The sequence below is a fragment of the Mus caroli genome, chromosome 6 (assembly GCF_900094665.2).
Source record: "Mus caroli chromosome 6, CAROLI_EIJ_v1.1, whole genome shotgun sequence".
In the NCBI taxonomy this organism is placed as follows: domain Eukaryota; kingdom Metazoa; phylum Chordata; class Mammalia; order Rodentia; family Muridae; genus Mus; species Mus caroli.
The window spans coordinates 1,563,496-1,583,613 of record NC_034575.1 but is presented as its reverse complement, the minus strand read 5'-3'; the positions used below and the strand labels follow the sequence as shown (position 1 = coordinate 1,583,613).

The window sequence follows — 20,118 nt, the reverse complement described above, 5'->3', positions numbered from 1 at the left end:
CATGGGTGCAGTTATAACCATGTGTCCATGGGTGTAGTTTTCACCATGTGTCCATGGGTGCAATTATCACCATGTGTCCATGGGTGCAGTTATCATCTTACAGTTACTCTTGGAGACACCAGGGTAAGTGAAAGTAAAGACTAACAAGCAAAACACACAGTAGAGAAAGCTGAACACTTCACAAGGCAGCAGAACACACAGTGAGAGAAGGGGTACAGGGCATATGGCACCTGCAGTTAAGGGAATATCTAATGACACAAAACAGATGACAGGAGCCCGAGACGCTCAGATGATAGCTTTTAGAAAATTAAGCAAAAACACAAAATTAAACAAAATACACACACACACAAACACACACACCAAACTCCACTGAAACAGAGGCTTATAATGGACTACAATGAGAATCAAGGGCTGCAAACACAAACCAGAGTCAGTCATTAATTAGAAGGAGGGACTCAGGCTGTAGCTCAGAGTGCTGCCCCCCTCCACCTCATACTTGGGTAGGGGATGTTAGAGAGGAAGCCCACTGCTCAGAAACTGTGGCAAAAGCTTAGCTGCAGCCTGAAGACAAGAGAAGCACCTCTCTCCGGACTGTGTCAGACCTTTTTAAAAAATATGCTTAAAGCAATGAAGCTAGCCATGCAGTATTTTCAGTAAAACAAAACCAAGAACAGAATGTCAAGCCTCGCCAATTATAATGGTGCACAATGATTAGAACATCACTCTTGGTATGAAAACCTCACAAAACCTGTGTCTGCCACAAACACCAAACAAATTACTCAAGAGACACACTGAGAAATTAAAATTTTAAAATAGGATAGGAAATAAAGTTTTTAAAGAAAAAACAAAAGAATATAATATTTGCAAGTATATTATAAAGCTACCTGAAATGTTTTAAAATTATAACAAATTTTAATTGTTCATTATTCTTAAAACTCAAGGGTTTAATCAAACATCTTCATACAGAGAATGCAAATGGTATTTGCTTCAATTTTTAAAGTTATGTAAAAAGAACAAATTCTAATGACTTGAAGATAATCTGAGTAACAGCCAACAAATACAAAAGGAACACAAAGCACAAAATGAGTTAAGCATAGTAATAAATACCATCAATAATATTACATATTCAAATTGACGAAATTTTCTTTGTAAGAGATACATTGTCTAACATTGTATATAGTTAAGTGTAGTAAAAGAAAATCTTTCAGTTGGCTTTGTTAGATATAGGCACACACTTAATACTACAACAAGAGTGGCTGTCAAATATTTACATCAAATTATAACCTAAAAGCAAAAGGAAGTCATTGATAGATTTCATGTGCTTTCAACATTCCATCGAGTAGACAAAACAAATATTATAGAGGTATAAATTTTCTACTAAATAGGTTCAAGAAAAATCAATAAAGATGTATCAAGCTAATCACAAATATCCATATTAACCTACAATTAAAACATCATTTCCAATAAATCAGTTGAAAATTCAGTATCTGACCACAACAGAATAAAATGGTAGACTGATAAAATCATTTCTTCAGTTACTAAAGTCAAAATAAAAATAAAACAAGGAAAATGGAAGTTACAGATTGTTTCCAAAGTGAAGTCAGTAAGGCTGCTAATAAACTGGGGGCCGGGCAAAAGGCACAGCACCAAACAGACCCCGCTTGACTGCTGCCCAGTACAAGGAAGTGTGACAATAAATTAAGGCTGAGTTATAAGAAGCTGACACATGAACAAGTAAACACACCCAGGAAAGGAGATGGCGGTATTAATAAATGCATACAGGCAGGGATGGCTGAGGTAAGGGAAAACTTTTGTTTGGGCCCAACATAGCAAACTAACAAACGCCACGACCTTCTTCTTTGAAAGCAATTTGGATCTGCCTAAGAGAGAACGTCACAGATGTGCTTCAGGCTACCATTTAAAAATAAGAAATGCTCGTGAAGGAAGTTTTTAAAAACAGCCAAGGTGTGTGTGTGTGTGTGTGTGGGGGGGGTCCTGGAGTTGCAAATATGGAGACAGGGCAGGGAATGCCAGCAACCAGAAAGTGGCACCTCACCTTTCCCACATAACCCTGCTAAGTCAGGCCGGCCTGCTCCACACCCTGAAGCTAAGACCTCCTGACTGCTATCTAACAAGTCAGGTCCATGTGACAGGAACCTTTGGTGCTGACAGGAGGGAGGGAGCAGCAGACCGGAGTAAGTTAACAGTGTGACAGTGTGCTCACAGCAAGGGGAGGGTGCGGGAAGCCGGAAGTAATCACACTGTGACAGGCACACGTGCCAGCACACATGGTGCCCAAGACTCCTGAGACACGGGAGATAATGCTACAGCCATTATTTCACTAATGATTAGCAGCACAGATACTGATCTGGTTTCTATATTATACTGATAGGAAAACAACTGTGTCAAACTACTGAGAAAAGCAAATATTAACTTTTAGGCAACAGGTAAAATTTTGATATTTCTGATGATAGGTAGAAAAATAAAAAAGACACAAGAAAATATGAGAAAAGGAAACACATAAGCCAAGAGGACAGACAAAGATTCTAACAGTAAAGTGATAACTATAAACATAAGGGACTATGTTCACTAACTGCAAAGGCTCCCATAATAATTTATTAAAAAGTAAGATTCAAGAATAGACTACTGAAAGGAAAAACATTTGAATCAAATTTATGAAATGGATAAAACATATAATAAATAAATAAATAGAAATTCAGACCAGGCAGTGGTGGTGCACACCTTTAATCCCAGCACTTGGGAGGCAGAGGCAGGTGGATTTCTGAGTTCGAGGCCAACCTGGTCTACAGAGTGAGTTCCAGGACAGCCAGGGCTACACAGAGAAACCCTGTCTCAAAAGAAAAAGAAAAAGAAAAAGAAAAAAAAAAAAGAAAAGAAATTCAGACACCATGAAAGAAATGCAAGGCAAAAGAAACCCCGTTTTAAGTTTTACTATTAACCAAAATAGAATTGGGGCAAACTGTATCATGTGAGAGCAGAACATTACAAGGATCAAATTACTGTAGCAATCCTAGGGTAAGTGCAGCTAACAACGGGCATAAAGTATCTATGTATATAAAACCCTAGTGACAGAAGGATAGGGATGGGTAGGAGGCAGGCAGTAACACTGATGCCTCTGGAGACTGACAGGTCAGCACAGTCAGCCTCGAACGGAGAGGGGCTCCCAGCCCAGCCCTGCCAGTTACTGCTGGCCTAATGCCACCTAACAGATTCTGGGGCAGCCAGAATATACAGCTTAAAGACACACTGGTGAGCAAGCAAGGCTCCATGGCTAGTTCTCAGTTAGAGTCACAGAGAGCCCTAACTAAATCCCTTGGGACACAAAACAAAACACAATTAGTGAATATAGGGAAGATATTTGTAAGGAGTAAGATAATCTGGGGGGAGGGGAGGTTGATGGGAAATCAGTGTGAGGGTGGGAGAAGTAACCAGAATGCATTACACGCACATATGAAATTGTCAAAGAATAAACATTATTAATATGAAATTTCAAATGAATAAAATTCTTTCTCCACTATACAGAGAAACCCTGTCTCAGAAAAAAAAAAAAAAAGCTTTCTCCAAAATGTACACTCTATTACTCAACAATGACAGAATTTCAGAAACAGAAACTCCTATGTTCAGAAATCATTAAGCCACAGTGATGCCATGATTGAAAAAAAATGCGGAAGATTACTCAACTCCTTCTGAGTCTAACCCAATCTTTGAAATTGCTTTTAGTTAGTTGATCATGTCTTTAATTCTTATAGCTTGGCATTTATGCAACAAACAAAGGTATATGTGCCTTCTGAGAGGTCAGAGAAAACACTTTCAGTAGATATACTTACAAACTTCAATTAAGAGATTGCTAGTATGAGAAGATGCTGTTCCCCACATATCAGCTTATTAATTTGATTACAAACAACAAAATTAACTTCAGAGGTAACTAGCAAAATAATTCAAGCACCCCATAATAAGCTGAGAATAGAGCAAATTTTAAAATGAGAAGCGTAGGCTAGAGAGATAGACGTCAGTGGTGGAGCACATGACCACTACCCAAAGCCCTAGGTTGGTTCCCAGTGCAAGAAAAAGAAAAAGAAAATTAGTGATTATGAATCCCCACATGGGGAATCTCTACCCACCTAACAAATGGGCTCAGGGCACACTGAGGAAGAAGGGGAGAAGGGGCAGAAGGAAATAAGAGCCAGAGGTGTGTTGTAAAATGCTGTCACCTGGATAGGACCGAGCTGTCACACTGGTGTCCACGGCTGCTGCGGCTAGGTGCCAACCAGATTGTGCAGGTTCCTGGGGCCCCACGGGAGAGGCCATGAAATCATGGTGGACACACAGAACTGGGTGCTGACTGAGGGTAGTGGCGGGGGGTGGGGGGTGGGATGGGTGATTATGATCGAGAGACATGCTGGACATGCACAAACTTGTTTTTAAAAGATTGAAAAAGTTAAAACAGTTCTTCTTTAAGCCATCGGTCAGACAAGTTTGTCTGTGGAAAGTGCTCAGCAGGATGTCATTCATGTGAAGAAATCAAGTTAGGTGCACTATGCAACAAATCCTCAGAACACGCCCCGATGCCAGTGCCAAGTATTTAGTGAGTACTTAACTGCTAGCTAGCTGACAGGAACTGTCCAAAGACACACAGTCTGTGGAAGAATCATGACCACAGAATTTAGTAGGAAAATAGAGTAGGCCCAAAGTAAGACTGGATATGGTGATAAAATAGGGCTTTTTACTTAATGTAACTAAGGATCGTGTAACACCAGCCTTGGAGGGGAAAGTCGGTCTGGTTCTCTGTTCACATACCAAAGGGGTTACCCAGCCTGCTTTTCCTTCCTTCTCTCTCTCTCTCTCTCTCTCTCTCTCTCTCTCTCTCTCTCTCTCTGTCTGTCTGTCTCTGTCTCTTTTTTCTTTCAATGGCTCTCTATATCAGGAGACTGATCTCTTCAGTCCCCAATAGCCTAGCCTACCTCCTTGTCTCTCATAACGGGGGACTAAGCAGGAGGGAGAGGGCATGGGAGGGACAAGGTATCCATCACAGTGCCCCGGAAGCAATTTCCACCAGGGCTGCATCCTGCAAAGCCATAGGTACTGAACGGCTTCTTTAGGCCAGAGGAGGAGGATGGCTTCCAGCTATCACCATTCCTCAGACAGGTCACCACTCTGTGGCGGCTCTATGAACAGTTCAGCGTCTGCTCACTGAACTGTTCTTTGGAGCTCTTTAGGCATTTCATTCTTACTAGATATCTGCCTACTTCAAGAAAAGAAAGAAAAAGAACTTTTTAGAAAAATGACTGCCCTAGAGGAACGAGGCTGTGACCAGGAACTAGAGCATCTGTAAAAGTAACAAATAATATACGAACTTGAACTATCTTGAAATGATGCCTGAAGTTACAAACTACCACGGTGACAGGTGACAAACACTGAAGTTGGTTATAGTAGAATGCAATCTGCTAAACTTGTTTTCTCAAATTTAAGATCAGAGTCTTATTCCAAAAAGAGACAATTCTTCACTCAATCTACAAACAAAATCATACGTAACGAACGACCCAAGGAGCAGGTCTAGGCAAAGGTCGTGCGGGCCAGTGCTCACCTCTTTGAACTTGTGACTGAGCTTGCTTGTGTCCAGGTCAGATGGGGAAAACATGTCCTCGTTCTCAGGCAGCTCAAAGACCTCAATGGCCACGTCACCACTAGGAAGAATAGGCCCGCCCTCATCCTCTTCTTCATCAGTGGCATACTCTCCAGTCTGAAAAGAAGGGGAACGCAAAGATACAACCATCCTTATCCTACACAGAGATGTTAGTAAACCAATTTTTTATAAGAGAAAAGCATTTCACCAAATGGTGAGAGTGTTAAGGTTTAAATCCAGCATGCCTCATGCACCCGACGTTATAAACAGATGTTAGTGCGAAGATCCAAATTACCCAGTGTAGACCATACAGACAAGTGCACTTTAAAAGTGAGCGGAAGCAGCAGAAAGAGCTGTTTCTCACACAGCCTCACTAAGTAAGACCACGTCGCTAAAGGGAATGAATGCCTTCTTTGTTACATTTATTTATGTGTGGGTACACGTGTGTAGGCGTACACATGCCATAGCACATATGCAGAGGTCAGGGAGCAATCTGTGAGAGTCTGTTCTCTCCTTCTACCATGTGGGGTCCAGGGACTGAACTCAGATCATCAGGCCTGGCAGCAGACACCTTTTCCTTCTGAGTCACCCCAATAGCCTAAAATACAAGGAATGTCTTGAAACTCCTACTTCCTGTGTCAATAAGCAATACAATATCAGGTGCAAGGAGGAAGGAATCAGAGGTCAACACTTCACAGAGCCAGCAAAGTCTTAATGAAGACTTCAAAAGCTTAGCAAATTGACTCTTGTCAGCTACAGAGTTCAATCACTTGTGTTTTGTTTGTTAATTACAGAGGCAATGAACTGATAAGCTAAAGGTTAACCCGGGGCTTCTAACTACACAAGTGCTGTGCTAGACCTGCAGAGGACTGTGAAAAAACTATCTTTTGTAACCTGAAAAAAAAAGCATCTAAGCTTTAGACAGCTTTTTCTCAGACAGCCCAAGGTCTGAGCACATCATGAGACCATGTCTGCTACAGTGGCAATGCACACCCAGCATTCAGTCTCCAGCTCAGAAGTCTGCGACCTGGTGTTGTCCTGCTGTTAAGGCGAGCAGGGGCCTGTAGGTATTCGAGTTCATGACCTCTGAAGTAAATGTGTGCCTTTGTTACCGACGTCCTCAACATTATTGGAAAGTAACTCCTCTCGGCAGCGCCAGCCTATGAGGCTATAACTCAAAATAATTGCCTGACATTTTTACCTTATGTAACTTGAGGATAAATCACTGATTCTGTGGGTTAAAAAGGCGAAGTTCATTGAATTCATCCCTGCTCCTTCAGGGATGTAGCTCTTCAACATATCAAGTGAAGATAGGGACTCACAATACCTTCATGCAAGCCTTCATCAACAATGGGGTGATGGATTCCGAGGATTAACCAGCCTTGGCTTCTGACTGCCCCTCCTCCTTTCCTGGATGCTACACTCACCTTGCCGCTGTGGAGATGTGTTCCACCCTTTTACCTGTGCTTGGCATGAAGGAAATCTAGTCATTCGCCTCCAAGGGACCCTTCCTAATCTGGAATGCCATCAGTTAATAGCCTTCAAACTTCTTTCCAAACATAAGAATTTGCAATTTTGTCAACAGCACAAATTTCTTTCTCTATAACTTTAAAACTGTGCTCTGATTTCTTTCCTAGTGCCTCAGCATTTCTCTAGTTAAGGAGCCCAGAAGTAGACAGTGTTGACTAAGAAACCTGTGGGCACTGACAGTGACACAGCCTCAGCATCTGCTGGACTCTTCTTCCATACACAGAAGCTAGTAACACAGGGACCACAACCTTGCAGCATTTGTCTACAGATATAAGGTTAGGGTCCTTCATGTAGAACAGTACGCTTTCACACTGGCGACTGGAGAGTTGGGCGCTCTCCCCACGTTCTCGTTCAAGTAAAATCAAACACATGTTGACTGGAAGGAAAAGAGGTTGGTATTAGGGACTCATTTGTTTTGAACATATATATATAGCACTTTATTGTCTATAAATCTAGGACTCTTTAGACACGAGCCTCAAATGTCTACCAGGCATGTCTAAGCTGTGACTTCCTGCCCAAGCCACAGGCAGGCTGAGGACAGCTATACAAATGGTCAATGCAAAATCTTAAGCTTAAACTATTGTGAGTTTTCTTTTGAGATTCTTTTCTTGTTAATCCAATTTCATATTTCTTGAGCATGAACTTTGTAGATCACGGTGCCAAGTTACAATGTCACATGAAAGGACATGCTTGGGTCCACTTTAAGTACCATTACAAGTATCCCAACTCCAACCCTGGAACCCAGCTGAACAATGTAGCTTGTCGATTACAGGTAGCATCCCTCAGATATCAGGACCAAGACTGTAAGGACGTTTTACGTCCTTACCCATGACACGAGGTTTGGATATAGGTTGCTAGACATCCTAGTTATCTCTGCAAAAATGTTAGTAAGAATCCTAGATTCTTTTAGTTTTATTTCCCCAGCTTCCTCTCTTCCACAAATCCAAATTATTGCCAACTCTGCTGAAATTACTTCTCCTCCCATCTTTCCATTTGCTAGGGTTTTCTTTTTCCACTCAACCTTACAAGCATCCTGAAGATGAAGTGGGCCTTTCACTGTCTTGAGTCCCCTTCACTGCCTTGCTTATTAATTATAAGCACTAAAGAGTGTGGGTCTTACAAAACTTTGTGTAATCACTCCCTCTCACAGATCATTTGAAATTTTCACCTTCGGGAGCGTTGAGTAAAGAAGGCAGCTACTACTGAACACCATAAACATCTGGATTGACAAAGTCACATTTGGTAGACGAAGACTAGGCATTCTTCTGACTCCTTTATCTGTACTGAGAATCTTAGTTATTTTTATGGTTACTCTGCAAGTAAAATAAATGATATGAAACAAATGATTAGCCCCAAAGTCGTAAACCCCAAAGTTAGGCCAAATCTGCTATTTGTAGACAAAGATGGAGAAAGTGACACAATGCCCCTTCCCAACAAAGAGCTCCACAGACACCTGCTGCTACCACCTAGTCCCCTAGTAACCAGCTCGTTTTCAGCTGACAAAATTTAAAATCTTTAAAACAGCTGGATTCTTGGCATTCTTCCCCTCCCTATGTGATCTATTTCAGATGTGGCAAGGACAGTTCTTGGGATGAAGACTGACAGGCACTGAGCATCCCTCTCTAGGGTCTGTTAACTTGTTCATTAATACCTTTTTCTTTTTGATGGTTCTGTTAAAAGATTGTGGAGTAAAGAATACTACATTAGAAACCTAATGTTGGCCCAGGAGTATACATTTGGCAACCAGATGACCGGGTCTGAATATACCATCTTAATTTGGAGAAATGGACTCAGCGAGTTCACCCAAGGGTTATTAATAATGTTGTTGACACTATGACATAGCAGATCCCCTAAACCCACGATCTTATGCTACAGCACTGCCAGTCTACAGAAACAAACTCTATAAGGGGGGAGCAAAACATCAAGAAGATACTTCTTTACCATCTCCTCAAATGTAAAGATTTTACATGATCCTGCTGCATTGAGACTATCACCTACAGCTTTGACTATCATTTAATCCACTTTGAAGTCATGCGCATGTGTCTACTGGGATCTGAAGTTCCTGTCATTGTTTTTCTCAAAGCATGTGCATCTTGAGAAAGAAGGGCAAAACTAAGGGGAAGGAGGAGGGCTCCTTGGAAGGACGGGGAAACAGGAGCAGCTGTGCTTAGGGGATTATGAGAGGGATTCTGAAAGTCCTTCTATGTCATCTGACTTTCCCTTAAGTCTTAGACATGTTCAGTACGAGGAGAAGTCTTCTACCGGGCTTTAGGACCTGTTGACTGGTGTTCCATGCTTTTTTCTTGCAAAAACAACACCCAGACATATAATCACTAAAAATTATTTCAGAGTTCTTAAAAAGAATGAAATTTCATTTTCTGCAAGGGAAGAAAGGTGTCTGATGCCTCCAGGGTTCTGAGATATTCTTCTCACAGTAACCTTGTTGATCTCGAGTCTCCCCAATCTCCCGAACCATCCCACCTTGACCTCTGCTTCTCACACTTCCTTAAAACATGCATGCACTGGGACAGAAACATTTTATTAAATGATCCCGTCAGGCAGCATCTTTTGGTAAAGTCACCTCCTAGTTGGTAGGAAAACGGGCATGCAGACATATTAAAGCCTGCAGCACACACAGGACCTGTATGCATCAGCCTATGTTTTACTGAAGAAACATAAGCTTTCAATTATAGGACACTGGCAAAGTGGGGACCAATGATCTGAGTTCAAATGCTGCCTCTGAGATTTGAAGGAACCCTCTAGATCAAAATTTTGATCTTTTCACCTGTCAAGTGAAAAGCAAAAGATAACAAACAAAAAATAGTTCCTTACCAAGACAAGATGTCACTGTTAAATGACATGGTGCCCGGAAAGCATTTAACAGAATGACACATAACAGATAGTCAAAAGAGCTGATGTTTGTGATTGGTGTTGTTGGTGCCAACATTGCAGTGGTGCCACAGCCTGAAGCCTCCGCAAGCCTCTATCTGGTAAGCACACGTTCACCCAGCTGTTGCCTTGTAACTGAGATTCCTTAGGTCTCCATGCATACATCCTTTATCAGTATTTTGACATAAGACATTCCTTTCCTAAACTGACTCCTTTTCTTGTGTTACAAGTGTGGAGCAAGTTATATCAAACTCAAGCAAAGTCCTGTGCCTCAGTGTCCACAGCCTCTCCACCATCCATTAGCATGGTCCACGATGCCTATCCACGCATACCCTGTGAAGTGAGGCTGTTGTTCCCTGTCCTTTGGCCCAGTGCACACCTCCAACTCTCACTCACATCTGCCTTTTCCCATCAAATGGAAGTTCCTTAACTGTGCCAGGTACAATTTATCCCTGGAATCCCAGCGGCCAGTTTGGCATGCAGGAGGCCCTGAACAAATGTTTGCTGAATAAATTAAGACAGTTGCAGCCACATCTGCACACCATGGCAGAGCCTGATTTTCCTGTTAATCTCAGCTTTCCAGTATGAAATACCGTTAAGCACAGCTGCAGCTGAGGCCGAAATGGCCCTACTGGGGATTTTCTCTTGCTAGGCTCAACCATTTGCAGTCATTTTTGCTGTAGCAATGTTTACTCTGGTGAATTCTGGGACACTAAGTGGTGCTAATCATAAAAATAGCCTTAATTATGCAGTTTGTGGGAATTTGTTTACTGAATTTGAATCCCGTTACATATATTCTCAGACTTAGTTCTGAGAGAAAATAGAGGACAACTCTGTCTATAGAGCAAGACCTCAGACAAGGCACTGATGCTAGCTCGAATTTTCAGTGTGAAGTACAGTTAAACACATTCTCCATCCACAAGATTCTAGCAAAAAGCATCTTCCCCACAAAGAACATCTCTTTTTCCAAGCTGGGTCAGTGGCGCTGTATGGCCTAGTTTTGGAATGTTGAGCCACCTAAGATTCTAAACATTATCTGCAGAGCTGTGAAGCACTTTCCTCTGAGACTGTTCTAACAGCACACATGAGTGACACACTCAGGGCTCTACCCCAGGCAAGGACACACTTACAGACTGTGAGCCTTCTCACTAGGACTATCTTCCCCCTCTTGTTTGGACAGGACAACTACAGAGTATTACAACAAAAGCACTTCTTTGGGACTAGAGAGAGCAGGTCTCCAGAAAAGCCTGAGGCCAAGAGAAAAGTTGAAAGATTTCAATGTCATTGTCTATTAAGGGGACTCAAGGAACTAATTACACAAATCTCCAGTGTGATATTCATCACTTTACCCTTTACTAAGTCACTTAAAATGTATCGGGTTTGTGAGCTTGGTTGTCTGAACTTTAGAGAGAGGGTTGTTTCAGCTCACAGTTCTCGAAGGTCAAAGTTGAGGAACCACATATGATAGTAATCTCCTTACCAGCAGACAGAGCTGTGAGCTGGTTCAGTGGATCACATGGCAAGAGACAGAGAGCCTGTGCATGACATCTGTGTGCCTGAGCACATTCAGATGTGTGCATGTTTTTACCTGTTTATGGCATCTCAAACTTGATTTCAGAGAATGCTTGTTGGTTTACATATCCTTTTTCAGTACCTAGTCTCCAAGAAGAGAAACATGTTATTAAAGGTTCTAGTTTTACTATTTTAAGTTATGTGTAAGTGTGTGTTTATGCAGGGGTGCATGCACATGACTGTTGATATCCTTGGAGGATAAAGGCGTAGGATTCGCCCTTGGTGCACCCAACGTGGGTCCTGAGAACCTAGATCTCTGCACAAGCAGGCAGAGTGCCTAACTGATGAGCCATCTATCCAGCCCTTCAGTAGAGAAGTGTGTAAATACCTAGATTCTTCAGATAGCCATGGGTTCTTCATGAGCTCAGTTCATTCACCTAGCACACTGCTGATAAATTATTATTATAGCAATTTTAACTAGAGATCTTTAAGTAAAATCTCTTCCAACTACTCAAATTCATGTTTCCTTTCTTCAATACCCTGTATCAATTTTGCTACTTCATTAATTAGCTTTGGATTTTAATGTTTTCTTTAGTTTGTACCTACCCAAGATAGAAGGCATACTCAAAACCAAGGCCACTCTTTTATTTTATTTTATTTTATTTTATTTTATTTTATTTTATTTTATTTTATTTTATTTGGCCATGGTGTCTCAGTGGCACAATGACCCCCAGTGACACTGCTTCCTGTGCTCTACTGGGATCCTTCCTCTCCAGTGTGGACTGGACCTAGCAATTCAGCTGAAGATAAATTCAAGGGAAGTAACTAACTTAGTTACAGGAAGTGTGACTTGTGCCTCTTTTGTCCTGGCTTGTTCTCTGTGTCCTCACTATTGGGAAGCAGGAGTCCAGGTTCTGAGCAGGAAGGGGCCACATTACAAGGTCCTGGGATGTCTGGCCAACAGCCAGCAGGAAACAGAAGTTTGCCGACAGTCACACGAGGGAGCTTGGAAATGGCTCTTCTGCATCCTGTCGACAGCTGCGGGTGTGTTTGGATGCAGACCCTCTCCCAGCTGAGCGCTTAGATAGCCACAGCTCTGGCTGACACCTTACTGTCGGCCTTGGGACAGATGTGAGCTTAGAAAGATCCAGATGAGCGAGCTCACAGCGTACTGTAGGGACATTTCTTATTCTAAGTTGCTATGTTTTGGTGGGTGGTGATGTTTTAGGAGGAAGGGGATTCACATAGGAAGGAAGGCTTTCAAAACAAAGCAGAGAAAATAATAGGGATGTGGCTTTAGAAGTGGGCAGTGGGCGAAGGCTAGATAGATTCTAAGGAATGGATTAGTTTAAACTACCCTAAACATATTGTTAGAGGAAACCTGGAAGGCAGGCTGTAAACATGGCAGAATGTTCAGAGTTAGTATCAGCTTCTCAATGAGACACAGGGAATGTCTAGTAAACAGTATCATCTCAGAAAGAGGATTCCAAACCCAGCCTAAGGGGTTGCCTCACTGTTTTCTCTCTTTATAGTAAAATAGAAAATATACGAAGATACTATTAAACAGGAATGAAACAGAAGTTTATGGCTTTGAACAGTTTAAAATTAAGGCTAGAATTAAGAGATGGCTGAGAAAGGAAGTTCAAGTTCAGGGAACTGCTAGAAGAATACAGATTTCAAATAGAGGTAGATTACTAGGGTTCTGGCCTTAGGAAACTCCGATGTTTTTGTTTTTGTTTTTTGAGACAGGGTTTCTCTGTCCTGGAACTCACTCTGTAGACAAGGCTGGCTTCGAACTCAGAAATCTGCCTGCCTCTGCCTCCAATTTTAAACAGCGTCAGATAAGCAAGTCTTCGAACTGCCCTAAAAGAGGCACAACCTACATTCACTTTTAGGCTGTATGGTATTTCTGAAAAGCTAATTTGAAACAAAGCCCCATCAAGCCTTTGCTCACAGGGATCATGGGAAAGAGCTGTATGGAGAAGCTGGTTCCCAGCCATCTTCCTCCTCTTGTCTCTATAGAGTTCATGGCATGTGACAGATTATCCCATGATAGGACACACCCGTGGGTGCTCTGATCAAAGTGACCAAGACAAACAATAAGGGAATCATGTGAGTCTAACAACACTGGAGAAGACCACTGTGAACAGAATTCTAAGTCACACAATAGCCCAACCTGTAGAATTTTGCGTCATAGGCGCTGAGATAAAGAAACCTGGTAAACCCTCAGGATATACCTTAGAAACCCAGCGCACTGATATTTCCATTTGTCGTAAATCAGTAACTCAAGTAGTGGAGGGTGTACCAGTGAATGGAAACATGTGCCTTTGACACACATACACACGCAGGGTCGTGAGGCTGCCATCTCACTGTGCACAGCCTGAGCCCCAGCCTGCCAGGGAGAGGCTGATTTGAGAGCTGTACAGAACCAAGGAGCCACCAGTGATCACATCAAGTTAAATGATTGCACTGTGGGAGTAACTGCCCACAGGGTGCACACAAACCCATCAGTGACCCTGATCCCTCAGGAATTCTCCCCCAAGTGTACAAGGGTAGCAGCACTTTGGAGAGATGACCTAACATCTTTCCCTAAACAAACAAAACTTACAAAAAGATCTCCCTTGAAGTGATACTTCCCACCATGGGACCAGGTGAAACGACACGTTTCGAGCCAATATCCACAGAAGGAGGAAGGTTCAGCATCTCTCTCCTCAACATCCCCTAGCAGATCCAGAGGTTCCTACAGAAGGGCAGGCAACCTCACTAGTAATCATGTACAAATCAGCTGAGGCCAAGATGGTGGAGAGGAGATATCAGAGTTATGGAGGCAGAAAGCAAGTGAATGCACAAGGCACATTTTGTTTTGAGTGTGGTAGCACAAAACAACCAATATACTTCCAAAGGTAGTCCATAATGAATGGCATTACCTATCGAACGAGATCTTTGACTCAGAAGCCCTAACTCTTCCATCCACATAGGAACTGTAATGGATCCACACCCAGGAAGCTGCTATGCCACTGTGGTGATAAAATCTCTTTAAATCTGCTTTAAGGTAGAGTAGGGGGGTTAAAGGGGTGATGAGGCTGAGAATATTTCCTTCTCTACCCTCATGGCTAGAAACACAACCAAAGACCCATCTTGGGATATACATGGGAGTTTGTCCGTCTTGGAGAAATCTCCCCAGTAGTGCTGACATTCCCTTCAGACAGCTAAGAGCCACATAAAGATCCCATTCTAGAGAGAAATCTAAAGTCACGTGGCAGACCTAATGGACTTCGGGAGAAACTGAGTCAACAGGCAACCCAGTGACGCTCCTTTTCCTTACTGACCATTCTATGCCCTGACTTATCATCTGCCTGGTGAACAGAAGTGTTAAGATGCCCTAGCAATCAACCACAATGACTGCAATACTTCTCACGCTCACACAGCCTCACATAGGGCTCAGCGCCTCCCTCTAAGCTCTATGTGTGTCCACAGGATTGAAACAACAATCACTTTGGTTCTGGTTGCTTGGGTCTTTACTTCCCAAAGTAAAGGCAACAAGAAGAAGACTGCATGATTTTTGTACTCGTAGGGACAGCAGAATGCGAGGTTTGCATATACTGATATGAGCATGGCTGCCCCTGCTCTGTCTGGCAGGAAAGACTCTCTTTCTTGAACATTTGCTGGCAAACAATTGAAGAGAAAATACAAAGGGCAGCCACAAAAATGCCACACTAATGTGAGAGAGCTGAAAGAATCACTTCCTGGTGCTTAGACTTAAAAGAGAAAAAAATTTTTTTGAAAAATTCAGTTATTTTAACAGGAACAAAACAACATTGCTCAACTTAATGGGAAAACCCACCAAAGCTCAGGCAATCACAGAAAGCCCACACAGCACTCCTCCACCTCCTTTCACCTGGACTTCAACCATCACTGCCTACCACCTACATCTCCAGTCTACAGTAAACAGACTCTACCTCTTCAACACCACTTGTATTGCTACAGTTCTCTCTAGAACAGAAGACAAAATCAACATACATGTAAAAACGTTAGAGACGAAGCCCCCAAATTCACACTTGCACCCTCAAAGTCCTCACTGCAAAGACTGTCTTATACTATGGCCACTGGACTTTTCACAAGTTGCCTCGAAAACAATGTAAATTTTCTATAGTGTGTGTGTGTGTGTGTGTGTGTGTGTGTGTGTGTGTGTGTGTATAGTATTTGCAAGCACACAGAAAAATAGCAAGCATCTTGGGAGACAAAAATGTATGTTCCATGACTCAATTTTAGTTCAATTTTAATAAATGCTTCCTATTGGCAACTTGATAGATGCCACTCGTCTTTATGTTTCTGATAAACAACTCCAAGGCCAAGAGACAACCCGTGATCTCTGTTTTCCCACTGAGAACGTGCAGTAAGTAGTCAACAGCCAAAGCGGACTTCTATAATCCAAATGGCACTCTGCAATTTCAAACTGGCAGTTTTTCTTGGGTTTCATTTTCCTTGATCAGGAAACAATTAGGTGCTTATTTTGATGCCAGTGCAACTGTGGGAAGAGCTGAGGTATTTGTGTTGTCTTGAAATTTTAATCTGCAGAACCAGACAGCTGGTTACAAGAGGGACACATGTTACTCTTGCTTTAGTAATTCTGTGACACACAATGAATCAAACCTCAGAAAATATGTGCTTGGTTATAATTCGTGTTAAAGCTGACTTGTACAATTATGAACATATAGGAGGCTATCAATTATAAAAGGATCATACCAGCACCAAGAATGAACCCCCAGTGCTGTCAATGTAATTTACATACATAATGTATAGACATACTAATGACAAAGAGAACCTCACCCTTCTGTTCCCCTAGAGGCAATTCCATTCCTGTCCTCACATGAATCTCATGTACTTTCTGGAAGCAATTCCTTGCCAAGTGCCTATTAGGCAAAGATGCAAAGGTCTTTACCTCAGTGATCCTTGAAGCTTTAAGTAGTATGTCCCAGGATCTGATTGCGTCCAGCACCTTCCCATAAATGCCCACAGATGTAAGCCCCCATATAATATATATCCTGAGTTAGTGGACTGGCCAAGGATATTTGCATATTTTAGGAAGTACCATGACTTCTGGGAGTGGTAGTTCCTACCTATGGTCTTATCACTTGCAATGTCTAGCAAGGAGACTTTTCTTAGTTCAGGGCCATCCTGGTTTTCATAGTGGGTTCCAGGTAAGCCTAGGCTACAGAATGAGATTTGTCCTTAACATAAACATCAACATCATAACAACAACAACAACAACAACGGAGCACCATAAAGTTTTCATAATGTAAAAATGAGATACAGTTTTAACCCTTCTTTCTTTCTAAGTCCTCAAATACTAAGAACTATGTTATATTCATTTTATAGCCACATAATTGTGAAAGATACAATACTGCCTACAGTGATTTCATTTCTAAAGTATCAAGTTGACAATATGTGAAATAAAATGAACACAGCACAATGAACAGTGACATAACCCCAGCTACTGAGATGACATTTAATTCAAGAGGACAAGACACCACAGTCCAGAAGGAGCCTTCCTGACCACTTTTCAGTCACTAACCCCAGTGCAGAATTTTGTCAGAATATTATCATTTTTGTCACTGTTTGCTTTTAATTTTAACTACATTTTTATTTTAATTACATATCTCTATTTTGGCAGGACTTTGTAACAAAGGGCTTATACTGTATTTTGCTGTGCACATTTGTGCCCAAATAGCAAGTTCAGACTCCACTAGTAGTGGGCAGCTGATTCAGTGCTCACACACTGCGGCTCTGTGAGTGCACCACAGGATATTCATTCATGCTCACGTTAGCTGAGGTGTCAGATATGCTACACGTTTCCTGTAAGAAGACTATATTATTGTTTAACAAGAGAGAGAATTGTTGAACATATTTTGGTTGGCAGTAACAAATTGCTTTTTGAAAGCTGTTGTGCCAGTGTATTCTCCTGTGCACGGAGACTAAGAGTTCCCCTAACTTCGCATCGTTCTTGAATTCAGAATACTCAAATCAATTCCACGGTCTCAGCTAGACTGACTTCACTTTTCCATCTCTACTTCCTTGCAGTCTGCAATACAGTTCTCTGCCACCAAGGCTTATTTTGTGGCAAGCCCACTCATGCCAGGGACCCACAGATAGTCTTTGAGATTGACTCAGTTACCTAGTTTCAATACTTTCTTTGGGTTTCGGGCTTCTGTTTTGACGTCCTTCCGCAAATGTTAGTTACTAACAGTGATGCTGTCCTTTTCTCAGTCCTTTCCTTCACAGAACGTTTACTTTTAAAACAGAAGTTCGGTTGGTGTCCTTCTCCAGCATGTTTCTCTCACCCTTGTCTCCCTCAGTTTGGACTTACTCTTCATATTTGGTTGGCCAACCCACCTCCAAAGGATGGACAGACAGACAAATGAGATGGAAGGTGGATTTCTCTTTTCTCTTCCATGTAGTGATGCTTGCATCCTCTCTCATGTTTTCAATCATTTTCCAGCTACTAAAGAGTATCTATGCCCACAGCTGGATCTAGGTTCCTTGCTATTCTGGCTACTCATTTGCTCTTCTATCTAAATTTCAGCTTTTATCATATAAATTTCATGGTTTTTTTTTTGTTTTTTTGTTTTTTTTTTTTTGTTTTTAGCAATCATTTGAAAGGGTTGTCTTATTGCATTGTACTTTAATATACATTTTAACAACTGCTTACCAAAGTCATTGAAAATTGCTTTGGACTTTCACGAGAACTGGACTGGATGTGCAGATGAACGAGGAGAATAGCGACTCAATCCACCTTCTGAATCTTCAATTTATGGATAAAATTTCTTTGCCTTACACACACTTGGTTTATCACATTTCAATAAAAATTGCCTCTCTGCGGGTCTTCTATACTATTTTTTGATCTTTACTGATTTTAAAACTTACAATTTCCTCCCTGTTTGTAGGCATTCAAATACATGCTATATTTTAATAGTAGGTATTCAGAAGACCTTCTAAAACCTTGTATTATTTTCAATAATGTACATCTCAAGTTTTCCAAATAGTATCATTATCTGGGAACTGTAATAGTTTTATTTCTTCTTTTTCAATTTATTTTTCTTCTTGCTTTCTCATACTGTCAAGAATTAAAAACTGGCCAATTTTGAAATGTTAAACGACAGAGCATTCCTGACTATGCCCAATTGGGATGTACAACATTTGATGTATAGCATCAGACACAATTTGATGACATTCTGCCTAAGTGCCTTTCACATAATATTAATGTGCTTTTAGGCTTCACTTCTCACTATTAGGTTTTGTGAGCGAGTTTGTAACTAATATGTGCATATATTACAAAGTCTCAAGGTTTTACTGCATTTCTGATTTTGACATTGTGGTGACTGTCAACACATGTGCTGTCATGTCTGAAGAGAGAGCATGTGGGACTCAGTATCCTTGGTAGTGACCTACTGCATCTTTCTTCTTTCTCCCTATTTCCTTATCTGTCCCTCATCCTCTGCCTTCCTTCCTCTCTCTCTGCTTCCCCTGATGCTCTTGGTTGCACAGGCTGTTTTGCTTCCCTAAGTTCCATACCTTAGGACTGTAAACTCTATTTCTCAAAACATTAACCTTTAGACTTTGATAGAAGTGAACATACCCCAAAAATGATGTGCTTGTATTTCTTCTGAAACTCAACATATATTTAAGCTGCCATGATGATAATTTCTCATAGAAAATGTTTTTTCTTTGCTACTTAGCAATAAGCTATGGTACCAGGGGTCTCCATGTCGTGGCAGAATTATTTCCATCTATAGGGATATAGCCCATGGCATTCTAGCTGTATTTTGCAATTGTCCAACTAGCCATTTAAATTTTAGTATGGATAGCATTTGTCTACAATAACTAAAACCAATACCAATCAGAATAACTGTGTGTTAAAGATAAATGTAATGGTAAAATGAACAAATTATAAGCAAGTATTTTGAATGTATTATTATTTATTTCATCTGAATTTATTATTCAGATGATATACTAGAATGGCCCAAATTAATCTACAGTGTGAGCACAGAAGCTGAATGGTGATTCCAGCTGAAAGGAGTTGCAAAGGAGCCATCAGGGGCAACAGAAATGGCCTGAAATGTCATCTGGTGATAATGCTTTTTTACCAAACTGTTAGCTTAAATAAACTAAATTGCTATATTTTTTATAATATTGAAGTTGTTCCTCATTAAAGGTAATTGTAAAATGGTGCTATAATTAAATTATTAAATTATGTATTTGAGATCTACTTAACCTTCTTTTATGTTAACCTTATCTGTGTAAAATGGCCATTTAAATCCCTTCAGAATCAGGAACATGATAAATCAGTGTGGTAGCATGCATATCAGTTTCAAAGGACTGGAGCAGTTATTCAGGCAGCCACACAGCTGCCATACAGAGGTCTGAACATGAGTCCTTGCTCAGATGACTATACATTCTTTATTGCTCACACACACAAAAAAAATCATTTTGGGCTGGTGAGATGGCTCAGTGGGTAAGAGCACCCGACTGCTCTTCCGAAGGTC

At 41.3% G+C, this 20,118-nt stretch overlaps 1 protein-coding gene across 1 annotated transcript in view; it reads right to left on the bottom strand.

Annotated features, from left to right (window-relative positions):
* The window catches only part of Ppp1r9a (protein phosphatase 1 regulatory subunit 9A), a 255,286-nt gene that overhangs the window by 56,023 nt on the left and 179,145 nt on the right, over positions 1–20,118 (bottom strand). The window contains exon 8 of the mRNA XM_029478162.1: positions 5,606–5,761. Within this exon, the coding sequence (XP_029334022.1) occupies positions 5,606–5,761 (156 nt within the window). The remainder of the gene's footprint in view (positions 1–5,605; positions 5,762–20,118) is intronic.